This window comes from Sciurus vulgaris (genome assembly GCF_902686455.1).
Source record: "Sciurus vulgaris genome assembly, chromosome: 11".
NCBI classification, from domain to species: Eukaryota; Metazoa; Chordata; class Mammalia; order Rodentia; family Sciuridae; genus Sciurus; species Sciurus vulgaris.
The window spans coordinates 3,556,911-3,581,924 of record NC_136472.1 but is presented as its reverse complement, the minus strand read 5'-3'; the positions used below and the strand labels follow the sequence as shown (position 1 = coordinate 3,581,924).

Here is a 25,014-nt window from a genome sequence, read left to right as displayed (position 1 = left end):
CCTTTGGTTCAGCGATGACTTTTCAGATACGACACCAGGGGCCTGATCCATGAAGGAATCGATAAGGTGGGCTTCAGTGGCGTGACTCCACTGGAAGGAGTCTTCACTCAAGAAGAGACAAGCCACGGAGTCGGGGAAATATGCAAAGCCCACATCTGATAAAAGGCTGTCATCCCAAATATACAAAGGACCTTAGAAACTACCAGCAAGAAAACAATCTGATTGCGAAATGGGTCAGAGGCCTGAAAGGACATCTCACCAGTGGAAATACACTGATGGCCACTGAGAACATGAGAATGTACTCCACATGTCATGTCACTGGGCGGATGCAAATCAGAGCAACCATGAGACACCACTGCACACCCATGGGAACGGCCACAGCACCAAACGCGGGCCTGGGTGAAGAGCGACGGGGATCTCATCGCTTGCTGGTCGGACCAAGAAGTGGTGCAGCCACCTTGGAAAACAGTTTGGTGGTTTCTTACAAAACCAAATTTACTCTTTCCATACATTTCAGCAATTACAGCGTTTACCCAAAGGAGACAAAAGCATGTTCACACAGAAACCTGCATGTGGATGTCTTGGCACCTGTGTTCATGATTGCTAGGACTTGGCAGCAGCCAAGATGTCTTTCAGTATGGAAGTGCAGAAGTCAGTGGTGGTACCTGCAAACAGTGGAATATTACTGAGCACTAAAAAACGAGCTATCAAGCTATGAAGAGAAATGCGGGAAACTTTAATAGATGTTACTGTGTGATAAAAGGCAATGTGAATAGCCTTCATTCTGCATGATTCCAATTCTGAGGCATTCTAAAAATGTAAAAACTGGAGACAGTAAAATGTCCAGTGGTCACCAGGGCTTGGGGGGAAGGAGGGATAATTAGGCAGAATACAGAGGATTTGAGTGTCATGAAGTGTGTGTGTGTGTGTGTGTGTGTGTGTGTGTTGCAGCTGTGGTTGTGTGTTCTACATCTTTACAAACCCCTAGAACGTGCAAAGCAGGAGTGAAGCCAAATGTCACATGGGGACCGTGGGTGCTGATGTCAGAGGCCGCTGCCTGCTGAGATTCACCAGTAAGGACAGATGTGCCACCTGGGGAGGGTGCTGATGGGGACAGCTGTTGTGGGAACGGGGAAGGAGGCATATGCAGAGCTCCCTGAACCTTCCTCTGAAATTTGCTGTGAGCCTACAGCTTCCCCCAAAAGATCTTTAAAGTGCACACAGAACCAAATAGAGAATCACAATCGTTCACTACCAAACAATTCATTAAACAAAGAGTGTAGTCAGAGAAGAGACGAGCAGGAGAAGGCGCAGGACACAGGGAGCAAGTGGCAGAACGGTAGCTGGCCTTGCCAGTGACCGATTCAGCTGTGACCTGGGTGCTGGGGGACTGAAGTGAGCAGCATGGAGTCTTCAAAAAGTGCGTTTACGTGCTCATAAGAAACTCATTGTTGATGTAAAGACACAGATAGACTGAAAGTGAAAGGGTAAGAAATAGTATCCCATACAAACATTAACCAAAAGAAAGCGGTGGGGCTTATGTTAATGAAAGATAAAATAGACCTTAAGTAAAAAATTGTTAGAGTGCATAAAGAAGGCCTTCACCCGGAGGGACACATCAACGAATCCGAAGTCCTAACAGTCACATCCACACATGCAGTAAACCACGCAGCCCCGAAGAGGAGGCGACCGTGGCAGGGCAAAAGGCAGTTCTGCAGGACGCGTTGCAGGATTCAATGACGTGCTGTCACTTACAGACAGAACGGAAGGAGAGTCAGAAGGGAAACTTAAAAATAGTCTGAGACAAATGACAGCTGAAAAACACATACCACGACCCTGGAATGCGGCAGAGGCGGTTCTGAGGGAGGTGTGCAAGAAGGCCTCGCCTAGATGGCAAGAGGAGGAAGACACCAAGCAAACAGCCTAGATTCTTCCTTAAGGAACTAGCAAGAGAACAAAATGAAGGCAAAGTTAGCAGAAGGAAGGAGATCGAGGTCAGAACAGAAATATAGGAAACAAAAAATAGGAAAAAGGTCAGTAAAATCGAGGTGGATTTTGGAAAACAAAATTTGACAGACCCTTAAGCCACCTAGGGAATAAGAAGGAAGACTAAAAATCAGAGGTGAACATGAGGCCAGCACAGCAGATGCTTCAGGAAAAAAAAGGCCCGTGGGGAGCAGTAGGGACAATTAAATGCCAGCAAATTAGATAGCAGAGAGGAAGCAGATGAATTCCTAGAACATGCAACCTGCTGAATTTGAGTTGGTAAGGAGGAGAAAGCCAGAGGAGACCAGTAACACAGCTTCAAAGAGTGACCAACCGCCCAGCGAGAAACCCAGGACCAAGCAGTGTGTTCTGTGGCTGAACACAACCACCCGTTCTATAGACAACCAACGCCAGGCCTTCTAAAAAGCCCCCTGAAAGCCGAACGAGGAGAGATGCGTTCTAACACGTTTTATACGGCCAGCATCGGCTCGATGTCACTGCCAAGACGCCGTAGGAAGAGAGCCACACGCCAACCTCTAGCGACACCGATGTGAAGATCATCAGTGGAGCATCAGCACTCCAAACCCCATGGCACATCAGGGGGCTCACCTGCCCTGACACACAAGGTTGGTTTCACGTGCACGTCTCCACCAGCGCAGCGTGTCACATTCACAGACTGAGAGATGTAGGTGACATGATCACTGTTGGTGCAGGAAAAGCATTTGACAGATTCAATATCCTTTCTTGATACAACTGGCCATTTAGGGGCAGTGTGATAGTTGTTTACGGAAGACCCTCATAACACCCAGTGGGGAGAGCAAAGTGTTCCTGCTGAGACCTGGGACAAGGGAAAGAGTCCCTCTCCTCCCCTCTACGCAAGACCAGTCAGAAATGACACGTGGCCAAACTGGAGGACGTAGAATTATTTTTCTTTGTCAGTGACATAATTCCACAGGTAGAAAATGCCCAGGACACCAAAAACTGCTAGAGATGGTATAACAATGAACATACAATCAGTTGCATTTCTACAGATAGTTAATGATCTAGCAAAAAATTCCAACTGTGATAGAACAAATAATATATTTAGAAATAAATTTAATCAACAATATAAAAGACCCATATACTGAAAACTATAAAATATTGTTGAAATAAATTGAACATGACACAGATAAATGGAAGGATAATCCAGTATTGTTAAAATGTCCACATCACCCAAAGCAGTGTGCAGACTCAGTGCACTCCCTGCCAAGATCCCAGCGGAGTACTTGACAGAAAGAAAGAAAGTTGTAAAATTCATATGGAACCACAAAAACCCCAAGTAGCCAAAGTAATTCTAAGAGAGAAAAAGTTGGATGCACCACATTTCCTGGGTTAAATCATATTACAAATACATAATAATTAAAACAACATAGTACTGTCATAAAAATGGGGACAAAGAGCCGTGGAACCCAAGCAGGCCTTGAAGTCAGTCCAGACACTGCAGCCGACAAGTGCGCCCCAGGGGCCCCAGGAGATGGGAGGGGCTGCTGCTTCACAGTGGGCGACTCCCACAGGTGGTTCCAGGGAGCCTGGACTCCCACACGTAGGTACAAGCTGGCCCCCTGCCTTACACGAAGCATCAGCTTAAAAGTGGATCAAAACCAATTCACAATGAATAAAGGACCTAAGTGTTAAGACTGCAAAACTCCAGGAAAAGGGGCAAAGCTCCTTGGCATTGGCCTTGGCACCACATCCTGGGTGCGACCCTAAAAGATCTGGTGGTCAGAGCACACCAGCAGCATCAGGCTGAAAAGCAGAGAAAACGGTCAGCGAAGAGGAGGCATGTAGACCCTTTCTCCTGTGGGCGGGAGAAAAGGTCTACATGCCTTTTACCTGGTTAAGAATCAGTGTCCAAAGTGCACGCAGAGTGCCTGTGAGACAGCAGTGAGGGAGAGCGAAGGACTGGAACAGGTGTTGCTCTAGGGAGACCTAGGAGTGACCAGCGGCCTGTGAGAAGAGGCTCAGCATCACTGACCACCAAGAAACGCAGGTCAGCGCCTTGAACTGAAACCTACGTGGTGCATGCATGCAAGTGACCGGACAGCCCAGGTTGCAGCCCAGGGCATGTCAGCCTGCTGCCCCTCCTGACCACAGGGCTGACTTGGGGCTGCTGGCGGTGCTACCACCCAGCTTCACGAGAGAATTCCGTAGCTCAGGAAAGATGGAGGTTCCTATAGCGTCTACGGAGGGTGCTTGGATTCATGCCATCAAAAAGTCGAAGATCTGAGTTGAGACTTAGCTCTGCCAACACCCTAGCAGAACGAGGGGAAGACCAAGCCATCATCTCAGTAACGGAAATAGCATTTGACAAAATTCAGCAGTGCCGGGATACGAGACATTCAAAGAACGAGGAATTGCAGGGAATTTCCAAAACATGGCCAAGGCTATTCCTGCAAGACCAGTGGCTACCGTGACCCTTGACGGTGAAAGCCTGCCCCCCAGCAGTGTACGGAAGGCTTCGTCATGGCCGTTAGACGAATCAGGTGTCCGGCTTAGGAAGGAGTAGAACCACGTTCACGGGCGCCGTGATGTACAGGAAAGTCCGAGCCCACAAAGCTGCTCAGCAGATGCAGGCTACCTGTTAGCCGCGCTCGCACACAGGTCAGCTGCGTTTCTATATGCCAGGAGTGAGCAGTCTGAGAAAGAAATCCACAGTGGCAGTTGGCAGTGTGCTAAAAGACAGAGGCCACGGGCTGCTGAGTGTGCTGCCATCTGGAAGCCACCTGCGTGGCACGCACAGGGACTGTCTGAAAGTACTGTGCACACACAGCAGCTTGCTCCCCTCCCACTGACCCACAGAGAGTGAGGCCACCAGGAGTGGATCTCCAGTGGCCTCTGGGAGGCAAGGTCAGGTAGGAAAAGCAAAGATCAAGAGGGCAGGCAGGGAGCAAGACTTTCCTGACACAGAGGGGCCGTGAGGAAGGGCTGGCGTGTTCACCAAGACACCCGCGCGCTCTGAGCTAGAAACAGGCTGGTTACCTAGGGGGCAGATGTGGAGGGTGCAGGGCGTCTGGGAGCGGAGGGCATTTCTTGCGGTAGATCCTGTTGTATTGTCTGTCTCTTGGAAGGACATGAATGTTTTGAGTGTTTTAAAAAATTAAAAGGTTTTGGTCACCTCGAGAATGGTGGAGTGAGGATCTTATAGATAGGCTGCAGGCCTGGCGCGGGGGGCACCCCATAGTCCCTGCTGTCTGTAGGCTGAGGGGAAGGATCTCTCTAGAGATCCTTGGAAATGGCGATACCTCAGAATCTCAAAAATGAGTAAGTAATGACACACGTAGGTACAACTCAGAAGGCAAAGTGAACTGGACGGTTCTGTCAGCAGCCTGTAAGAACTCTGGGAATTAGCCAGAGGCACATGGGGAATTGAAAAGCGTTCAGTGAAGGAGCTGCTGAGTCTTTGTACAAAGTCCAGGGTCTGTGGTGCCTGGACGAGGGCCGTCCTGCCCCCGGATCAGTGGTACGGGACCCCAGGACCACTGCTGACTGCTGACGGGGACCCGCCCACAAGCGCACGCACTGTCAGCAGCAGTGACCTCGGGCTGCCACCACCAGACCCTGCTCAGCACTGGTTGGGCAAGCACACATCTTCAAAGGGATTCTCAGAGTTACGGAAGACTCACGTGTTTCAGGACGTCAGAGACATTCCCCTGCTGGGTCCCTGCAGGCCAAGGGCAACAAAGGACAGAGGTGAAGCGCACCTGACCGTGACTGAGTGTCCCGACCCACACCTGGATCCCCGGAGCAGAGGTGGAAGAGTCACCAGATGAGGTAGTGAAACGGCTCCAGCTGACCCTGGCCTGGCCTGCAGGCGCGGCCATCCCAGGATTCCACCCATGGAGCCCCGTCAGGAAGCAAGCACGATCGGTCTTAGGAATCAAGCTAAGCCGTGGTGTGAACAGGCACACCAAGCTGAGTGAGCCCGACAGCGGTCACCCCGTGTGCCTGTATGATCAAAAGTGCCCGCTTTCACAACGGAAAACTTACGAGCCAGGCAAAGAACAGAAGGTGGCCACGCACAGAGATGTGGAGCAGCAGGGGCCTGGCGGTGCCTTGGTAGCCAGGAGCTCAGAGTGAGCATCACCCACCCGCTCCGAAAGTGAAAATGAACCTGTTAAAGAATGGGAGTATGTGATGACTCATCAAAGAGAACAAAGACATGTAAGTCGTATCTCAAGACTAGAAACTCCGCAGGTGCCAATTAGAATTACGTAGATGAAGATATTAGCAGTGGTGCCGAACAGCCAGCGTGAGCAAGCAGCAGAAGGATCAGCGCACACGGGCACAGGTAAAGATGATGGAAGCCAGGCGCAGGGGCACAGTGTGATCCCTGGGATTCAGGAGGCTGAGGCAGGAGGATCACAAGTTCAAGGCCAGCCTCCACAAATTAGCAAGACCCTGTCTCAAATTAGAAAGGGCTGGGGATGTGGCTCAGTGTCAGAGCAGCTCTGGGTTCAATCTTCAGTACAGAAACAAAAAGAATAAAAGAAGGTCCTGGGGGAGACAGGGCAGGCAAGAAAGTTTGAAGAGACCTTAACCTGAAGCAGACTGTTTTCACCCAAGATGCCTACTGATCGCACTGCTGAGAACATCACTTTACAAGCAGGGAGAAGAAATCAGCAAGGGTCAGAGTGGCCACTAGGACATGCCTACTCCACACACAGAAGGCCCAGGGAGCGGGGTGCTCAGTGTGAGTGAGCACGGGGCAGCCCAGCCCCGGGTCCCATATGTACTGCCCACATGAGACACTCCAGACCCACACACAGTGAATGAAAAGATGAGACAGGTCAGCAGCAGGAGGGCCTGTGGGGAGGGAGGCCAGGTCAGCAGAGGAAACAGAATGACCTTGGCTCGCAGAGAGCCCCGGGATACAGGAGAGGACCAACTGACAGAGCCGAAGGGACACAGGTCAGGGCAGGCCACTCAGCATGGCCTTGCTCAGCTAGTCCTGGTCCCTTGTTCTGCTGTGTTCTGCGGTCTGCTGGGGGCAGGGTCCTGACCTGTCACCCCACTTGCACCCTTGACAAGGGTAAAAGGTGAGGCCCACCTCAGTGTTGGGGCTCCCCAGGGAGCCTGCTTTCCAGCAGCATCCATGGACCCAGGAGGCAGCAAGGCAGTGTGAGCAAAAAAAAAAAAAAAAAAACCCAAGTATCTCATTCCAGAAAAATCATCTTTCAGAAAGAATGCAAATAAACCAAACAGCGAATCTGTTTCACAGGAAGTGCTGCAGGAAGTTCCTCAGGCAGGTCTGCGTCCTGGCGAGGGCAGCTTCCCAGTGCCCTCACGTGGGGGGTGGGACGGGCTGCTCTGCTCTCCTGCAGCAGCTCCAGCCCACTGTCCCCTGCTCCAGGGCTCTCTGCCACACCCTGACCACCTCCCCAAGGCCCCCAGGGGTAGGGTTTCCATATATGAGTTTTAAGGTAACAAAAATTCAGCTTATGTTAAGTACCAGTAGAAGAAGAGACAGGGCAGCATTTGATGAATTCCACACCCTGCCTCCACGGGCGGAAGCAGGCAGACCTCTCGACATGCTGGGAAAAGAAAGGAGGATTCACATGAGGTGAAGGCTCAAAGCAGCGTCCTGCAGGAGGGTGGGACCCGTCTCCTGACCACCAAGGAAAGTCAAGGAGACTTCTTGCCACCGCTGTCCAACAGCAGCAAATTAGGCAAGAAAAGAAGCAATTAGAAACCAGACTGAGAGAACGGAGTAACCGCAATTGCAGAGGACATGAACATCCCAGGAAGTCCGCTGAACGTCCAGCTGATAAACAGCTCAGCATGTTCACAGGACACCAGACCAATTCAAAACCAACTGTGTTTCTGTCTCTGTCAGAGAATATCTGAAAATGAAACCAAGAAACAATTCAATTTGCAATGTTATCAAAAAATAAACCATTGCAGTATGAATGTACTTATTGCCCAAGAACTAGACACTTCAAATGATGAAAATGGTTCCTTTGATTTTATGTATATTTCTCATAAGAAAAAGAATGATATACTTGAACATAAATTTAACAAAAAAGTGCAAAATTTATACTCAGAAAATTATAGAACATTGTTAAAAGACCTAAATAAATGGAAACCATTTCATGTTCACGGGTTGGATGACTTGATAAGGTGAAGATGGGAAGTCTGCACATTGCTAAGAGTCAACGCAGCCCCTGCCGGCCAGCACGTCCGCTGCTCGTGCTAAGAGGCCGGGGAGAGCCTAATGACCTAGAAGTGGAAGCAGGCAGGAGCACAGTTCCCAGCTCCAAACTCACCACCAGAAGCAGCATCCAGACCATGCGCTCACGGAACCAGAGAGCCCTGCTCCAGGGGAGAGAATTAGAGTCTGGGAATAAAGCCCCATGTCTGTGGTCAGCTGATGAGTGCTGGGCAAGTTCAGTGGGGACAACGTAGGGTTGGGGCAGACAGTTCTGCGACAACTGGATTTTCACATTAAAAAATCAATCTGGACCACTCCATCACACCATGTATCAACCCTCGAATTAAACCACAGGTACACATGTAATGGATCGAGCTGCAGAATTCTTAGGGAAGAAAAAGAGGCAAATCTTTGTGACCATGGACTTAGCAAAGGTTTCTTAGATAGAACACTAAAAGCATAAGAAACAAAAAATAGATTAACTGACTTCATCAAAATTTAAAGCTTTTTGTATTTCAAAGGGCACTATAAAGAAAACTCTAAAGAAAAGGGCGACAGCTGCGAGAAGGGATCATTTATCATGGGAGCCTTGCAGCCGGCACCCTAGCACCCTAGCACCCGAGCTACAAGTTAGGTCTGATTTCAATTCATGATCAGAAAGCCCCGGTTTTAAAATTGGAAGACCTGAACAGTTCTTCCAGCTTGATAAACACAACGACGCTTACCATCCTTCGTCACAGGAAAAAGCAAACCAGAACATCAAGACTGCACTTAATAGCCAGCAAGACAGCAGTTTACACAAAGGTAACAAGCGTCGGTGACGACGGCGTTCCGCAGGGCTCACGCCTGCTGCTGGGGACGTGCACCGCACACCCATGTTGGGAAACAAGCCAGCCGCGGAGCCATGACTGGACTCTGCTGTCTGACCCATGCGTTTATCAAGAGAAGTGAAAATGTGTCCACACAGAAGCTTATGCCCACGTCGACAGCCACGTGGCTCGTAGTAGCAGAGAGTGGACGCGGCGAGGTGCCCCTCAGCTGCTGACGGGTGGACCAGACCTGGTCTGCTCTTACAAGGGAATGCCATTCAGCCCCCAAATAAGTGAGATGCCAGTGCACGGTGCAGGAGCCTGAAGGCGGCCAGGCGAAGGCGGCCAGATGCGGGGTCAGGTGGCAGGATCGCATTCACAGAGCCCATCAGGACACCAGTGCAGGGACAGACTTAGGTCAGTGGTCGCCCAGGCTGAGGGCCGCAGAACGGGGCAGCTGACAGGGGACGCTTGAAAGACCTCGAGTGACCACTTGCAGTGAGGAAGAAGTTCTACAACTGTGGAGACGGCTGCATAGATTTCAGGACCTACTCAAAACAACTAAATTCTGTCCTTTACATGGGTAAATTGTAAGGTATATACCTCAGTGAACTGTTAGAAAAAAACTACAGGAGAAAACATTCAGCTAGAGCGAGGCAAAGCATTCTTAGACCTGACACCAAAATACATTTCCTTAAAGGAGAAATTAGGTGGTCTGAGCATCACAGACATTGTGAAAGTGGAGATCAAAATCAGATGACTCCGTGCTAGTGAGCAGCACTTAGATGACTCGAGCTAGGGAGCAGCACTTAGATGACTCGTGCTAGTGTAGCAATCAGATGACTTGTGCTAGTGAGCAGCACTTAGATGACTGCGTAGTAGTGAATAGTTACTTTTTCTTTTAAGAGAGTGCTATAGTTGAAAATTATTGTTTTGTAACTACCATAATAAAGACTGGTTCCAGAAAGCATCTAAATCTGGAGAGACATTTTAAAATAAGAAGCATAGATTTGCAAGGCCTTAAAGAACTTCCCCAGATTTTCTATCTGCTGCAAGACAAAATATGGAACCATATAGTAGAAAAATGGACAGTGGCTCTTTGGGATGATAATGCCACCATCAAGGGGCAGGTGACATTGTGTGCCTCAGGAGCCACCATGAATACTTTAGCAGGGAGGATACAGTCTGGATCCAGTTATGACAAAACATCAGGAAGTCCCCAAGAAGTGGCAGGACTATATCATTCAAAACTTCAGTGTCATCAGAGAAAGGAAGTGTCCAGATTCAAGGAGACTAATGAGACACAGCTGGAAGCAATGCTGAGCACAGAATGGGTCCTGCACAAGGGGAGATAAGTGTCAAAGCCCACTGTCACGTCAACCAGCAGAGCTGGAACTCAGGGTTTGATTAGCTGCAAGGACTGCACCATGTCTGACCGCAGAGACGAAGTGCACACAGCTTCGAGTGGTGCACCTGGCTTAGGGAGCGGCAAAACGTTGCGGGTGGAGGGCTGTGTGCATGGGTAAAAGACGGTTCAGTGGCACAGGGCACCAGGCACATCAGTGCGTCCAGGGACAGGCACAGAGGTCACCATGCAGAGGCAGTGACAGGCACAGAGGTGTCACAGCTCACTCGCAGCTTTTCTGGAGTTCAAAATAACTTCCAAATAAAAAAGTCTTGTTTTCTTAAGGGGCATAAAAACCTCTGAGGTATCACTTTAGTCCAGTGGTTGACAACATGGGACAGTCTTGACCCCCAGGGGACATTTGGCACTCTGGGGCAATGTTTTGGGTTGTCACAATGGAAAGAATGGTGCATTGACACCCTGGCAGAAGCCAGGGATGTTGCTGGTACCCGAAGCTTGCAGGACACTTACTCTGGACAAAGAATCATCTGGTGCCAAATGTCAATGGTTCGGCAGTGGAGAAACCTCACCCTACTTGGCTAACAAGATGGGAAACTCTCTGCCAGTAACGGCTGCCCCTGGAAATGCAAGGTCAGACCACGTGTGAGAGCAACTGGGCACTGGACCTGCAGTCAGCCACGCACACGTGCTGTGTATGGGCTGAACCATGTCCACCATGCTTCCTGAGTGGAAGCCCTATAGCCCTGATGCCCTAGAACGTGGCTGCGGAGATAGGACCCTGGAAGAGGCGGTTAAGTTAAAACGAGTCCATTCTGACTGGTGTCCTTGTGAGAAGAGGGAATGTGAACACACAGAGACCCCAGGGTGCATGCACAGAGAAAAGACCCCGTCAAGACCCAGGGGTAAGGTGGCCATCCACGAGCCACAGAAAGATGCCTCAGGAGAAACCGGCCCCTGGCCTCAGACTTTGGGCCTCCAGCTTTGAGAGAAGTGAACGTCTGCTGTTTAAGCTACCTGGGGTGGTATTTTGTTAGAGCAGCCCCAGAAGCTAATACATCCTGGAAATTCATCACAGAAATAACGTACCTGTACACAGGGATGCAGGTTCAAGGGGAGCTGTAGACAGCTGGCCCGGCCCCAAAGCAGATGTACCTCAACCAGGAGCATCATGGCACATGCATGCCCGGGGAGTAACCCGGGAGTATGATTTCAGAACAAAATCAAACTGAAAGATACACAGAAGTGCAACAGGTAGACCTGGACTGGCTGCCTTTGAGAACATCTCATCCATCACCACTGAGAAGAGCAAGTGGGTGGGAAAGCATGATTGCTGCCCTCCTGTGTTTCGACAGTCGTGACGACCCCAGAATGTCCCGTGGTCTGCCGTCCTGGATGTCAGGAGCACCAGGAGATGTGGGAACAGTTCCTAGTTCTCTGCATAAGCAGCGGGGAGGGGGCCAGGTGAGCGTGACATCCTGCCACAGCCGTCGTGCTCCTGCGGGGCCTGGGAGACTGCAGCAGAGTTTCGGAAGGCTTAGAAGAAAGGATGGCCTCTGGGTCAGTGGTAAGAAGGTGGAGCGAGTTGGAGGGTGAGCTGCCAGCTGAGCAGAGATCGTGCTGTGGCAATGGAGCTGGGGCGGGCGGGCAGAAGGCCGACCTCCACACACAGCTGGGCCTCGTGTGCCTGGTTCACTTGGCCCATGGCAGCCCTGGGGTGAGCAGTCAGAGTCCTGGTCTCATGGATGTGGAAACAGGCACAGGGAGGCAGTGGCTCGACCCTGGTCACGTGGGGTGAGTGGCACGCCCAGCCGTGGGTGCAGGAGGCGCAGCTGCAGGCCGGGGTGCATGCCTATGCCTCTGCCACTTGCCTTCCAGAAACGTGATCGAGGGAAGGGGCTCCATCTTTAGAGCCCGCAGGTGTGCAAGGCCAGGAAGAGAGGCAGGCAGGGACCACCTGAGCAGTGCAGTAACGGGCCTCTGCGGATGTGCCCCTGCACGCCTGGTGCGTGTTTATAAATGGAGAGGGTGGCCGTGTTCCATAGACCCGCCACTCGGTACAAAGACAGCGTCTCATTTTTACAGTTGGACACAAAGGAAATCTTCATGTTGAAAAAAGTGGAGCTTTCATGGGCTATATCCTTTCAATTTAAGCCTATTAAATTAGAAATAAATAACAGTGATAAAAATTTACTGCCTAAAAATTAAGAAAACATTTCTTAAGAGAACTCCAAAGAGAAAAATCAAAACACAAAATAAAAATCATAAAAACTATTAAAAACCAATTTAGTAGGACATTTTTCATACTGAGATATGAATATGATACCTGTCACAGTTAAAGCTGCAATCAGAGTAAAATTTATAGCCTTTAAAAAATGCCTTTGGGTGGAAAGACTTTAAATAAGTGGACTAAGTATTACTCTTCGCTAAATGGAACAAAACAACAACATAAAGATAACCAGGGAGAGGGAATTTAAAAAAAATTGTTTGAATAGGAAACAAAAATAGCACAAAGGTAGTTTTCTCAGTAAGTCTGTAAGCATATAATGAGTAGAATAGATAAACCTTTCATGAGTTTGACTAAGAAAAGAGAATCAAAGCTTTAAAAGTTCAGGCAAAAAGAGAATGTCTACATCCAGAGGAACATAAAATTACTAAAGGAAAATATCAGTTGCTACCAAGTAGTAACACAATTGGAACCTTGAGGAAATTAAACAGCCGTGCGAAAGTCACCCCCAAACATGCCGTAAGCTAATTTGGAACAAGTTATGACAGAAGAGACTCGAGACGAAAGTCCGCCCCCATCAGGCCCAGAGGTTCTTTCCCTCCCGGTGCTGGGACTGAACCCAGAGGTGCTCTGCCCCTGAGCCCAGCCCTTCACTTCATTTTGAGACAGGGTCAAAGTTGCTCAGGTCCTCACTAAGTTGCCAGGCTGGCCTTCACTGGAGGGCCTCCTGCCTCCGCTCGCCGGCTGGGATCACAGGCATGGCCACTGCACCTGGCAGGCATGGAGGGCTTGACAGCCTAGCTCGATTCCCTCTAGAGCAGATGGCTCCAGTGTCCTTGGACTCAGGACCCAGCGAGGCAGACAGACCTCCAGTTTGTAAAACGCCGACTTGCACACACTCGCTGGCCAGCATGCACTCTCCTGACCCGAGGAGCCAGGGTGCCCCTCTCAGTGCCAGGAAGGCAGCCGACAGAGCCGTGGCTGCTGGCGGGACGCAGAGCCTCACTGGGGGCACATCGTGGCTGTGGGGCTTTGCTGCTGGCCACGTTCGACGTCAGCATCCTGATGATGAGCCATTTTGCAAACGTACACGCGTAGACCAAAGTGCTGAAGGGCAAGCCACGCAGACCTGCGTTTGGATCAGACTGCCTGCTGAGGGGTACCCCTTTTCCTTCCGGCGTGTGTGACGGGGCTGCATGTTTCCCTGTGCCCTCGCCCTCAGGGTACTCTCAGACCTTTGCCTGAGACGGTCACACTCTGTTTTAATTAGTATTGCTCTTAGGTAATCGAGGTTGTCCAGCATCTTTTCAAACCTGAAGATCCACTGGCATTTCCTTCCCTGTGAACTGTTTCCATCTCCTTCCTTCTCTCATCCTCTTAATTTATGAAAGCTTTTAAAAACATCGATGAAATTCACCATGTCTCTGAGTAGTGACAGTTCCCCAGGCTGTCACTTAAAATTTGGGGGGTAGTTTTGCTGTGTAAAGTATTTTCTATTTTGATGTTTTAAAAACAGCTCTTGTGAGATAAATACACATCCAATAAGTCGCACGTGTTAAACTGCACGTTGGGTGGCTTTTGACATGTGAAGGCATCACTGTCTGGTTGAGAGAGTGGGGCGTCCACCCCCCCTTCCTTTGCCCTCTTGGATTCCCTCCTGCCACCGCCTTGCCTGTCATCCAACTAGTCTTCAGTCCTAGAGTTGAGCCGACAGAGTAGCACAGCAGGGACAGTGCCACGTCCCTTGCCTGGCTGTGTTACCTCCGTGGCTCCTCCGGATGCCCTGTTGTATCTCGGGCTCCCACCCGCGTCCAGTGGTGCTGCACAGGTTCGCGGGGGGACCCTCCATGTTGATGGTTTCCGGTTCTCACACCCACTCCAGCCTGGGGTGTTCCTCGGCCCTTACTTCTCCTGGCCAAATAAATAACGAGGGACAGACTGGCTGGATAGGTGGTAGCGACACGCCAGGGAGCTGCCAGCCTGCCAGCCAGAGCGGCCGTGCTGTTTGGCCATCCTCCTCCCGGCGGGGCAGAAGGTCCGGGCCGCCTGCCCTTGCCAACGCTGGCATCACCATCTCAGTTGGAGGCAGCATCGCTGTGCGCGGCAGCCGTGCACTGGTGCTAAGTTGTCTTCTCTTATGACTGACGACGCTCATCTTCACGTTCTGCCCCTGCGTCTCCCTTGGTGAAGTGTCCCATTTTTGTAACTTGCTGTTTGTCTTATTATTAAGCTTTGAGTGTCTCTTTCACCTTCTGGATACAAGTCTCTTACCAGATGATGACATGGTATCTCCTCCCAGCCTCCGGTTTGTCTCTCGGTGCCTTTAAGTAGCACACTTCCAATTGCTGTGGGAGTCCAGCTGGTCAGCTTGCTCTGATGATGGTTTGTGCTTTTTGATGTCATACCTAAGAAATCCTTAAGTATCCTGTTTTCTGCTGTTTTATCATTCTAGGCTTTGAATTTAGTTGTACGACGCATTCTTATGCATTTTGTAGGATGCGGATCACAGTTCATTTCTTGGCATGTGGATGTCAGTCGTCCCCAGACTGTTAACAAGACCTGCTCACTCCTCTGAGCTGCCTTCGCACCTGGATTAGCCGTGCCCTGCCTCATGTGTCTGTTTGCTGTCCACTGCGCTCAGGCCGTGCCATTAAAGTTAGTCTTCCAAATCTGTTGTTCGTTTCAAAGTTGTTTTGGGTGTTCTGGGTCATTTGTGGGCTGGATTTTGACTGGCATCACCCCGGACTGAGATCACATCGCGTCTTGTGATTTGTGAACGTGGCGTGTCTCCATTCATTTAGGTCTTTGTTATTTCCCTTGAAAAGTTTTGTAGGTTCCAGAGCACGACTCTTTTTGTATTTTTTGTCAGATTACTCTTTTAAGTATTTCAAATTTTTAATGTTATTGCAAGTGATATTTAAATTTCTCAAATTCAAGGTTATCTACTGCTATAATTTAGAAATAGCATTGATGTTTGCAGTTTGATCTTATATCTTCTGCCCTGCTAAATTCACATCAGTTCTAGGTCATCTTGCTTATGCATCAGAATTTCCACACAACCATGAAATTTTCAAAGAAAGGCAGTTGTACTTCTTTTTTGCAACCCAATGTCTAAAATTTCCTTTTCTTGCCTTATTCCACTGACTCTGACCCACGGCTTCATGTTCAGAAGTCTGAGCGGGTGTTCTTGTGCTCCTGATCTCAAGGTACAGCAGCATTTCCTCACTAAGTGTGTGACGTAGGTTTTTATCAATGACCTATACCAGGTTGACAAGGCTGTTTTCTACTCAGTGAGCAGTTTCACAGTGAACGGTTGCTGGATTTTGGCATTTTTTCCTGCATCTGTGGAGGTGATAGTTTGGCTTTCTGTTATTAACATGGTTCATTACACTGATTTAAAAAAATGTCAAGCCAGCCTTGTATTCCTGAGCCCCCGTTAGCTCTTTAATATCGCGTTGTATCTGGCCCACTAGAATCTTGCTTAGAACTTTTGTGTGTGTGTTTGTGAGGGGCCGGTATCCATAGTTTTCCCGCAGTATCTTTGGCTGGATTTTGTTTCAGGGTAATGCTAGTGTTGGGCTTTGGAAAGAGCCCCTTTTTTTCAATTTTGTAGAGAAATGTTTTCCAGGTTGGTGTGTTTTCCTTAAGCGTAGGCAGGTCTGCCCTGAGGCCTGCGGCATTCTGGGATGAGGTTGGGCCCCATCTTCCATGTGCAGTGGCTGCAGAGCGGCGGCGCGGTTCACGTCTTCCGAGAAGCTCTCATCTGAGTTGCTGGATCCGGCATCTGATTAATACTCCACAGGTCTGATGTGGGTGCTTCCGTTATCATCGCTCCCCTGGATATCCTCTCACTAGGGACAGGGGAAGGTTTCAAACCAGCAGCAACGTCCCTTAGAGAGCCAAGTGCGGCACCATTCCAACACAGGCCTGCGGAGAAGCCCCGCCCTCCACGGTCCCACCTGGCCTGCAGTGTCCACTCGGAGGCCGGACTGCCCGCGCTGGTGCAGCACCGCCCAGACAGCAGAAGCCAGCTTGGGAACGATTCCAGATGATGTGCCGACTGCTGTGCACACGGAGGGACGAAAGCAGAAGAGGCTGGTGGCCCCCGGGTCTCGCTGGGGCTCCTCACGTGCGTCCAGACCCGGCAGCTGCTCGCTCCTCATGACCCTTCTGCTCTATACAGAACGCTGCCACTTCTCTGATCAGAACTTGACACTTGGGTGCAGGCGCCTCTCGCCAGAAGACGGGCAGTGGGCAGGGCCTTCAGGCAGGGTGCCCAGGTGGGACGCCACTGTGGACAGGCACAGGGGCGCTCGGTGGAGCAACGTGGGAGGTGAGGTGCAGCCAGGTCCTCAGGTCACAGTGTGCCACTGGGTGGCAGCCTGGAGGGGCAGGGTGTCCCTGAAGGGTCCTCACTGGCCTCTACCTCCATCTGAAGTGGACACACTGGTCATCTGGACAGAGTGGATGGGAAGTGGGAAGACAGGATAATACAGAGTATCACCAGACAAGACCCGGGTGAGAAGTGGAGCCCTGGGGAAGAGGGGACAGACACGAGAGGCGAGGCGTGGAGCAGTGGCAACTGGCCCAGGGGCTACCCACCCCGTGAGGCAGCCTGAGCGTCCCGAAGGATCCTGAGGCCATCAGGAGTTACCGCCCAGGGCTCTCAATCCAGCCCTGGCTAACATTGTGAGAGCCCCAGAGCAGAGGGGCAGACACCACGAGGGGCCTGGGGCCAGCGCCGGCCCTGTCCTTTCCGGTGACAGCAAGGCAGCAGCCTGGGAACGCTGGGAAGTCACCAAAGTCCTGCTCGGCTCCCGGCACTGGCCTGAGCCTCACCCTGGCTCCCTGGTGCCAGTCCGGAGGCACCTGCCTCACGGTAGCCTTGGGCCTCCTACACACACAGGCCCTCGGCCTCCCCCCAGCCTGGGATGACCTTGAGGACTGGCAGCAAAAGCCTCTGCCCAGGCGGTGCCCAGGCTCCTGCGCCCAGGCAGCTCTGACGGGCACAAGGAGGAGGATGTCTGTTGCTGGGGACGAGACCCCTGTCCGCATCCAACCCTGGCAGGTCCTCCAGCAGGCTCTGTGACAGTGCTGGGCCCAGCTGGCAGAAGGGGCGTCCCTGAGAGCCTAGGCTACCTGCCACGCAGACACTGAGGGCCCAGGGAGAAGAGCCAGAACTGAGAGCCAGCCGAGGCGTGCGCTGACAAAAGCAGGCCCTGGAGGGGCCGAAGTAACAGGAAGGGCAGACTAAGCCAGCAAGAAGAAAGCGCTGGAGCGTGCAAGCGAAACAGACCCCAGGGCTGGCAGGGAGTGGTCCCCGCCCTGCTGGAGCCTCGGCGGTCTCCTTGACATGCGCCCCTGGCTTCTTCCCAGAGCTTGGGGTCGCCTGGTTCTCCAGAAAATCCCGCGTGAACAAGACCCCAAGGGCCCCACGCGCTTCACGACATCACTGTGCAGCGAAGGCACGGCTGCTCTTGAGGAGCACAGCCTCCACCAGACGCCTCCATCAGCCATGGGCTCCCAGCCTGAGCGCCCGTCCACAAGGAAGCAGCCACTGGGAGCAAGAGGGGGAACCAGGGTGTGCAGAGTCACCCTGCGGGAGCCGCAGACAGAGCACGGCGGCCAGGCCATCCGCAGGGTCGGTGACTGAGCACGAAGTGCTGAGGTCGGGCAGATTCCATCCCCCTTGACAGTCTATGGGTGGACGAGCCGTGGATAGGACACAGCCCAGTAGGGAACTGGACAGAGGTGCTGTGGCTGACGCCCAGGGAGTGGAGGCAAGGTGGGGCAGCGAGGAAGGCAGATGACGCGGTCACATGCGGTGTGAGGTGGCCACCCACACCTGGCGAAGGACGTAAACCCTCAGGTTTGGGATCTGGACAGATGACAGTGACCGGCATCTCACTGTGCTGTAGTGGAACCACCGGTGAGGAGGACGTTTTCCGTCACCAGAGGCAGAAAGGGCCACCGAGAAGGCCCAGCGACTCACCTGGCCACGCCCAGGACCCAGGGGCTCAGAGAAGGCTCCCAGTGCCCCTCCCCGCTTGCCCTTATTCCATACCAGCTTCGAGTGTGAGAGAAGACTCTCAACCTGCGTTTCTGAGCTTGCCTGATTTCATTTAGCACAGTCCCCACTGCCATCCAGGTACTGGCAAATACCATGACCTCATTCTTTTTCATGGCGAATAGAACTCGTGTGCGCGCACGTGCGCCCCATGTATGTCTCTACGATTTCTCACTCTGCTAGCCTGTTGACAGGCATCCGAATTGATTCCCTAGTCTAGCTGTTGTGAATTGTGCTGCTGTATCGGCGTGGCTGTATCGCTATAGCACGGGGATTTCAAATCTCTGGAGAATGAAGCCAGGGGTGGTAGCCGGGTCACGTGGTGGCTCCATCCCTAGTTTTCTGAGGGCTCTCCACACTGCTTTCCAGAGTGGCCTCTCCGTCGGCAGTCCCACCAGCAGTGTGCACTGTCCCTTCTTTCCACAAACTTGCCAGCACCCACTGTTGCTCATACTCTTTTTAACGTTGTAGTTGTAGGGACACTACACTTATTTACTTTCACGTGGTGCTGAGGATGGAAGCCAGTGCCTCAGGAGGCGTGCCAGAGGCAAGCGCTCCACCCCCGGGCCACGATGGCAGCCCTGTGGGCTGTACTCTTGATCATCGCTGTTCTGCCTGGAGTGAGGTGGAGTCTGGCCCAGTTCCTGTGCCCAGGAAGCCCATGGAGGTGGGGTCCCTGTCCTGGGTTTGACCTTGTGGTGGCAGTCAGCATGGCTGCTGTGCTGCCCCTGGAGCAGGTACTGGGAGGCTCGACCAGTGACGGCATCTGCCAGGGATTGGCACCCACCTCCCATGCCAGGGCTTCCCAAGAGCCTCAGGGTGAGGATTTGCTGCCACAGGGCAGGGCCGCTCCAGGCCCCCGGGCACCTACCAACAGCTTGGGCTCCCGACCCAGTGGCTCTGGGCTGGGCTGACTTACCACGTCAGCAGGGAAGGAAATACGGTGCGGGAGCATCGCTCAGAGTGTGAGCAGATATCACGATGCTGTCGTGACGTGAAGCAGGCTGCGCACAGGGCACTGGGGACACGGGCTGGGACGTGGGGACGGGGGCAAAGTCGCCGACAGAACCACTGTGAGGCCTCAGAGTGCCTGCTGTCCATCAGACACCAGCAGGTGGTCAAGGGAAGTGGGCTCCTGCACACTTGTGCCCTTGGCCAGACCTGCCCACCTCTCCGCCGAAGCTCCCGTGCTTCTGAGCGCCAGACCACGTTACTGCTCCTGCCTGGGGCGGATCAGACCTGCACGTGTTCTCTCCCTCTGCTGGGCGGGGCTCTCAGCAACACTAAGATACCTCTCCACTGGTGACTGGCACCAGCATGCAGCGAATGCCAAGGACACCCCAACCCTCAGGCTCCAGTCCCCCACAGAGCGGCACGGTGCTCACCATGACCCACACACACCCTCCAGCGCACTTCAGATGGCCTCTAGGTTACGCACAGAACCAAACTCTGTGACTGTCTTGTGGGGGTCACTGTCCTTTCTTGTTTAGGGAGTGACGGTGAGGAAAGGGCCCGTATGCCCAGCAGATGCAGTTTTCTTTTAGAATGTGTGTGGCTGGTCATCAGGGGCTGCAGAGCAGTGGATGCTGAGGGGGCTGTGCTGTCTTTGCATAGCCCAGTTCCCCTGCGCGTGCCCGGGGAGGTGGCTGGCAGGGCACTGAAAGGGGCCTTTGCCTGAGATGCTGGGAGCAAATAGCTAATGTGTCCCTGGGCAGAGGCAGGCCATGGCCCTGTCCCAGCAGCCACACTGCTCTTCACAGACCTACGCTGGCCCTAAGGAAAGGAATCGAGAGCCATTCAAACTGGGTCAAAGCCATCAGAATCAGGGTCCTCCAGAGGTGGTCACTAAGGTCATCAGAAATCAAGCCTTGACAGAAAGTGGGGTCCCTCCTACCACAGCTGCCCATTCCTAACTCTCAGGGGAAAAGCTACAACCCCAGAGCTTCTGCCCTTCCTCTGTGGCCAGGAGCGTGATCCCCGGACCTCACTGCCTACCCCCGGCCGTTCTCAAAACGGGTTGCATGAGGACGGAGACACGGTGTGCCTCCTGAGGAGTCGCCTGGCCAAGGAGGCCTCTTGCTCCTTCCCCAGCCCCCGACACAGCCCAGAAGCAGACAGGGGCTGTGCCCAGTCCCCACAGTCTGGTCAGCCAGGTGCACTTCTGAATGGCAGAGGCTGGTGTGAGGTGTGCAGTGGTCATAGCCACGAGTCCCACTTGACTTTGCCAGGCTGCCTCCCTCACAAACCACCCTCACCAGGCCCTGAGATGCGGATGCCTCGGCAGGTCTGCAGGTCCCCCTCATCCCAGCCACCCGTGCAGGGGGTGCCCACTGAGTGTCCCTAGGGCTCCATGGGAAGCGTCCGTCCCAGCAGGCTCCTGCCCCAATGCCACGGGACGCCGTTTTCACTGGCCTGCGCACCTTCGCTCGCCCTAGCTCTGGGCTTCCCTGTTAGTGGGTGCAGCCCTGAGACGTCAGCCCTGCCGTTTCCGAGCACAGAACCTGGGTGGGTGGAAGGAAGCTGGATGGGAAGCGGGTGAAGCCAACAGGCGGCACCGTTTCGGCGCTGTGGGATGGAGCTGACTGCCTCTCCTCAGCCTGCCGTGTGCACAGAGCCCCTCCTGGCAAAGACTGAAGGAAAGCGGCTGGAACGCCTAGCTGCTCTGCCCGCCTGTGCATCGCCTGTCAGCAGAGGCCCCGGCCCAAGGAGGACACCCGTTCTCATGAAAGGCCGCAACTGCGCGCTTAGAAGAAAGTTTCAGGAGGCGATTGGGGCTGGCGGGCCAGGCTGACCCAGGCCTGGGGTCCAAGGGCAGGGCCCTGCCCGTCCTGTCCTGCCAAGTGCAGCTGCTTACCAGAGCTGTCGCAGCTATCGGCAGAGAAGTGGTCTGGCCTCCGCTCTTCTGGGGGGTCGCACGTGATGTGGGGGACTGTGAGCACCTTCTCTCCAGGGTTCACCCCGTTATCTTTGTCCACTCTGAACTTCTTTTTCTTTACCTACAAAACCACACAGTGAATGGGCAGTTCCTGGGTGAGCTCTCCCTGCCCTCCCCGTGGCCCCTGCATGGTCCCTCAGACTGATAGGCAGGGCTTTGGTGTGCCGGTGCAGGGCTGGTGCCCTGCCAGGACAGGCGGACAGGACACTGACCAGCACAGTGTGCTAGGTTGCAGGGTGGCAAGGGCTGCACCCGCTGAGCAGGTGAAGGGGACATAATCAGAGGCCCTGAGGAAGTGGGGAGTCTGTGCCCGTCAGGCGGAATATTCTGGCAGAGGGAGCTGGGGAGGCCAGATCTCCTCAGGAGGGTGTGGACACGGGCCAGGAAGGGGACGACCCCACCCTTCCTCGCCCTCCTCGCCCCCCTGCCTGGCATGCCCACATGCAGAGCCCACAGCAGGCCCTCTCAGGAACCCGACTTCCAGCAGGCGACCCGCATGCAGCCCATCCTGCTCCTGGGAGGCTCTCTGGACCTCCCATACTCCTGCCGTGGTGTGGCCCATCTTGCAGGCCCCAAGGCCAGAGGACACTAGGATGGCAGGGCCCCGGCCTGGGATGTGCGCTCCCAGATCCCAGGATGGTGCTGACCCCTGAGGTGCTAGGCTGCCCCAGCTTCTCCCTCGGCTGACAGGCAGCCTCCGCCCTGGTGGCGGGCGGGTGGTTACCATGGCGGACTTCCGAGGCCTGGGGCTTGGGGAGAGCAGTGTGGGGCTCCGCGTGGGCTTGCGGACGTAGACCTTCCAGGTGGAGGAGTCGGGGTTCTCGGCAGCGTAGCACCTCCACGCCGTCTGAAAGCGCAGGAGCGAGAGGCTGTCAGCTCAAGCCTCTTGGTGCCACCTCCTCTGGAGGGCGCCTCCCTCCGCCAGCCCCGGGGCCTGGCCCTCCTGTGTGGCAGGAAAGCCCACTGCCAGCTCCCAGGTCCTCTGCCTGGGCAGCCCAGCCCCTGCTGCCTAGGCCAGGCAACTCTCTGCCTCCAGCACCACCCACCCATCACCCACAGCCCCGATGCCAGGCAGGCACCTGCTGCCAGCTCTCCCCCGAACCCCCAGCCAGCCCTGCGAGGCTCAGCATGGAGAAGTGCAGCGTGGGCAGCCAGGGCCCACCCGGTGAGGAAGGGCTGAGGGCGAGGTGTGGCCCAGGCCCTCGTGGGCCCAGGCTGGGGTGCGTGGGACCGAGGCCCTCCAGCGCCACCTCGCAGCTATGGGGAGGCTGTTAGCTACAGGCTAGAGGCACCCCCACGGCTGGCACCATGGGAGTGACCTGGCAGGGGACCTGAGGGAGGCCGTGCAGCCCCTGGAGGGGCTGGATGAGCAGGAGTGGGCTCCAGACCCTCTGGTGAGGACATGTCATGGTGGCCTGAACATCTCCCACCCTGTGAGCTTGAGGCACAAGCTAGAGGGGCTCCCAGGTGACGGCAGCAGCATCGTCATGGCGCCTTGTACAGACCTGTCCGCCAGCCAGGAGCACTCACAGCCCCACACCTCCTGGTGAGCAGGCCCTTCCCGGGCCCACACGGCCCCTGGAAGCAGCCCGTGTCCCTGCCTGCCTGCCCGCTGTCCGTGCTGCCCGCTGCTGCCACCCAGGCCCTGTGCTCGCAGGACACACCGTTCCTGGGCAGAGGCCTCAGTGCTCGGCCAGGCATCCAACACCCCTGCCGTGGGTGCTCTGCCCCACTGGCCAGGCGGGTTTTATGGGCCTGATTTATGGTCTCCCCGAAAGGAGAGACCATGGGGCCACAGAGCCAGGCCTGAGGGGGAGTGCAGCCACGGCCCTGGGCTTTATGGCTGCTGCTGTTTCCTTCCCAGCAGGCCTGAGGTCCAGGCCCAGATGGCCGGTTCTGGAAGGACTTCAAAGGAACGAGGTGGAGCCCCAGACTGTGCAGGGCCCCTGACCGTGCCCACCCCTCACCCAGGGACTGCCAGGGCAGAGAGCTCAGGAGACAGTGACCTGCAGGGGTCATCTCAGCAAGCCTGGGCCTGTCAGTCCCCCAGACCTTCCCTGGGGGACTCTCAGCTCAGGGTGCCCGGGGGCCCATACGGCACCACGGCCTCCACGCTGGGCACGGGGTCTGCCTGTGCTTGAAGGGCCAGTTCTCTGGTGCTTTGCTGCGAACCAGGGCTGACAGTCCAGCCTCTCCCCGCAGCTCTGGCACTTTCCTCCCCTCCTGCTGTCAGGTCTGCCTCCCTGCCTCTCTGCAGCCCACAGGACACCTTGCTGTCTCAGCACTGTCCCTCTTTCCTCTCCCCAGGAAGTGCCTGCCCCCAGGGATACTGGGCCCTGTCCTCCCAGGGGATGGCCACCCGAGGCCCACCTCACTGCCTCCCTTGGTCAGAGGGTGAGGAGTGGGAGCCCAAGGCTGGCTGGGAGATGAGGGGACCCAGAGGCTGACCACATTAGATTCTGCAGTGACCACGGCCATGCCTGGGCCCCTCGTCCCCATCCTGCAGCGTGGCCCTCCGTGGGAGCCGCTGGGCAGGGAGACAGGCTGTGCACCCCACGGCCGCCCGTACCCTGAAAGCACATTCTTTCCCAAGTGGGGCCCCTGTGCCCTGGGCTGGTCCGTGCAAAGGTTAGCGTGGGGTTGGGAGCAGGTGTGCTGACGGGCCCCGGGCAGATGGGGCTGTGCGGGCAGCCGCGCGCGGAGCGCTGGGGCGAACCTGGATGAGTGACGCTGCAGCCGGGATCTGCCGGTTGAAGTGCTTCTGCCTCTGCTTCTGCTGCACTTTGAGGGCGAACCCTGAGCCCAGGATGCCCTGGGAAGGAGGGGAGAGGACACGTGGGTGCCCAGCAGGCCCGTGTGCTGGGAGACAGCAGGCTCTGGGCGCCCGCCCTGGACCCTGAGCCCAGGATGCCCTGGGAAGGAGGGGAGAGGACACGTGGGTGCCCAGCAGGCCCGTGTGCTGGGAGACAGCAGGCTCTGGGCGCCCGCCCTGGACCCTGAGCCCAGGATGCCCTGGGAAGGAGGGGAGAGGACACGTGGGTGCCCAGCAGGCCCGTGTGCTGGGAGACAGCAGGCTCTGGGCGCCCGCCCTGGACCCTGAGCCCAGGATGCCCTGGGAAGGGAGGGAGAGGACACGTGGGTGCCCAGCAGGCCCGTGTGCTGGGGAGACAGGGCAGGCTCTGGGCACCCGCCCTGGACCCTGAGCCCAGGATGCCCTGGGAAGGAGGGGAGAGGACACGTGGGTGCCCAGCAGGCCCGTGTGCTGGGGAGACAGGGCAGGCTCTGGGCGCCTGCCCTGGTGGCCAGGCCTGCTTAGCGCTGTGGGGACCCTGAGCCCAGGATGCCCTGGGAAGGAGGGAGAGGACACGTGGATGCCCAGCAGGGCCCGTGTGCTGGGGAGACAGGGCAGGCTCTGAGCGCCCGCCCTGGTGGCCAGGCCT

General features: G+C 54.7%; 1 protein-coding gene and 1 long non-coding RNA gene across 4 annotated transcripts in view; one reads left to right on the top strand and one right to left on the bottom strand.

Moving 5' to 3' along the window:
- KCNQ1 (potassium voltage-gated channel subfamily Q member 1) overlaps positions 1–25,014 on the bottom strand; it is a 321,727-nt gene that overhangs the window by 177,242 nt on the left and 119,471 nt on the right. For both annotated transcript variants that reach the window (XM_079104939.1, XM_079104940.1), the window contains exons 8-10: positions 24,291–24,386; positions 22,299–22,421; positions 21,494–21,635 (exon numbers count right to left, since the gene is read on the bottom strand). In XM_079104939.1, the coding sequence (XP_078961065.1) occupies positions 21,494–21,635; positions 22,299–22,421; positions 24,291–24,386 (361 nt within the window). The remainder of the gene's footprint in view (positions 1–21,493; positions 21,636–22,298; positions 22,422–24,290; positions 24,387–25,014) is intronic.
- The window catches only part of LOC306640619, a 98,731-nt gene that overhangs the window by 50,677 nt on the left and 23,040 nt on the right, over positions 1–25,014 (top strand). The gene's annotated exons all lie outside the window — the stretch shown is intronic.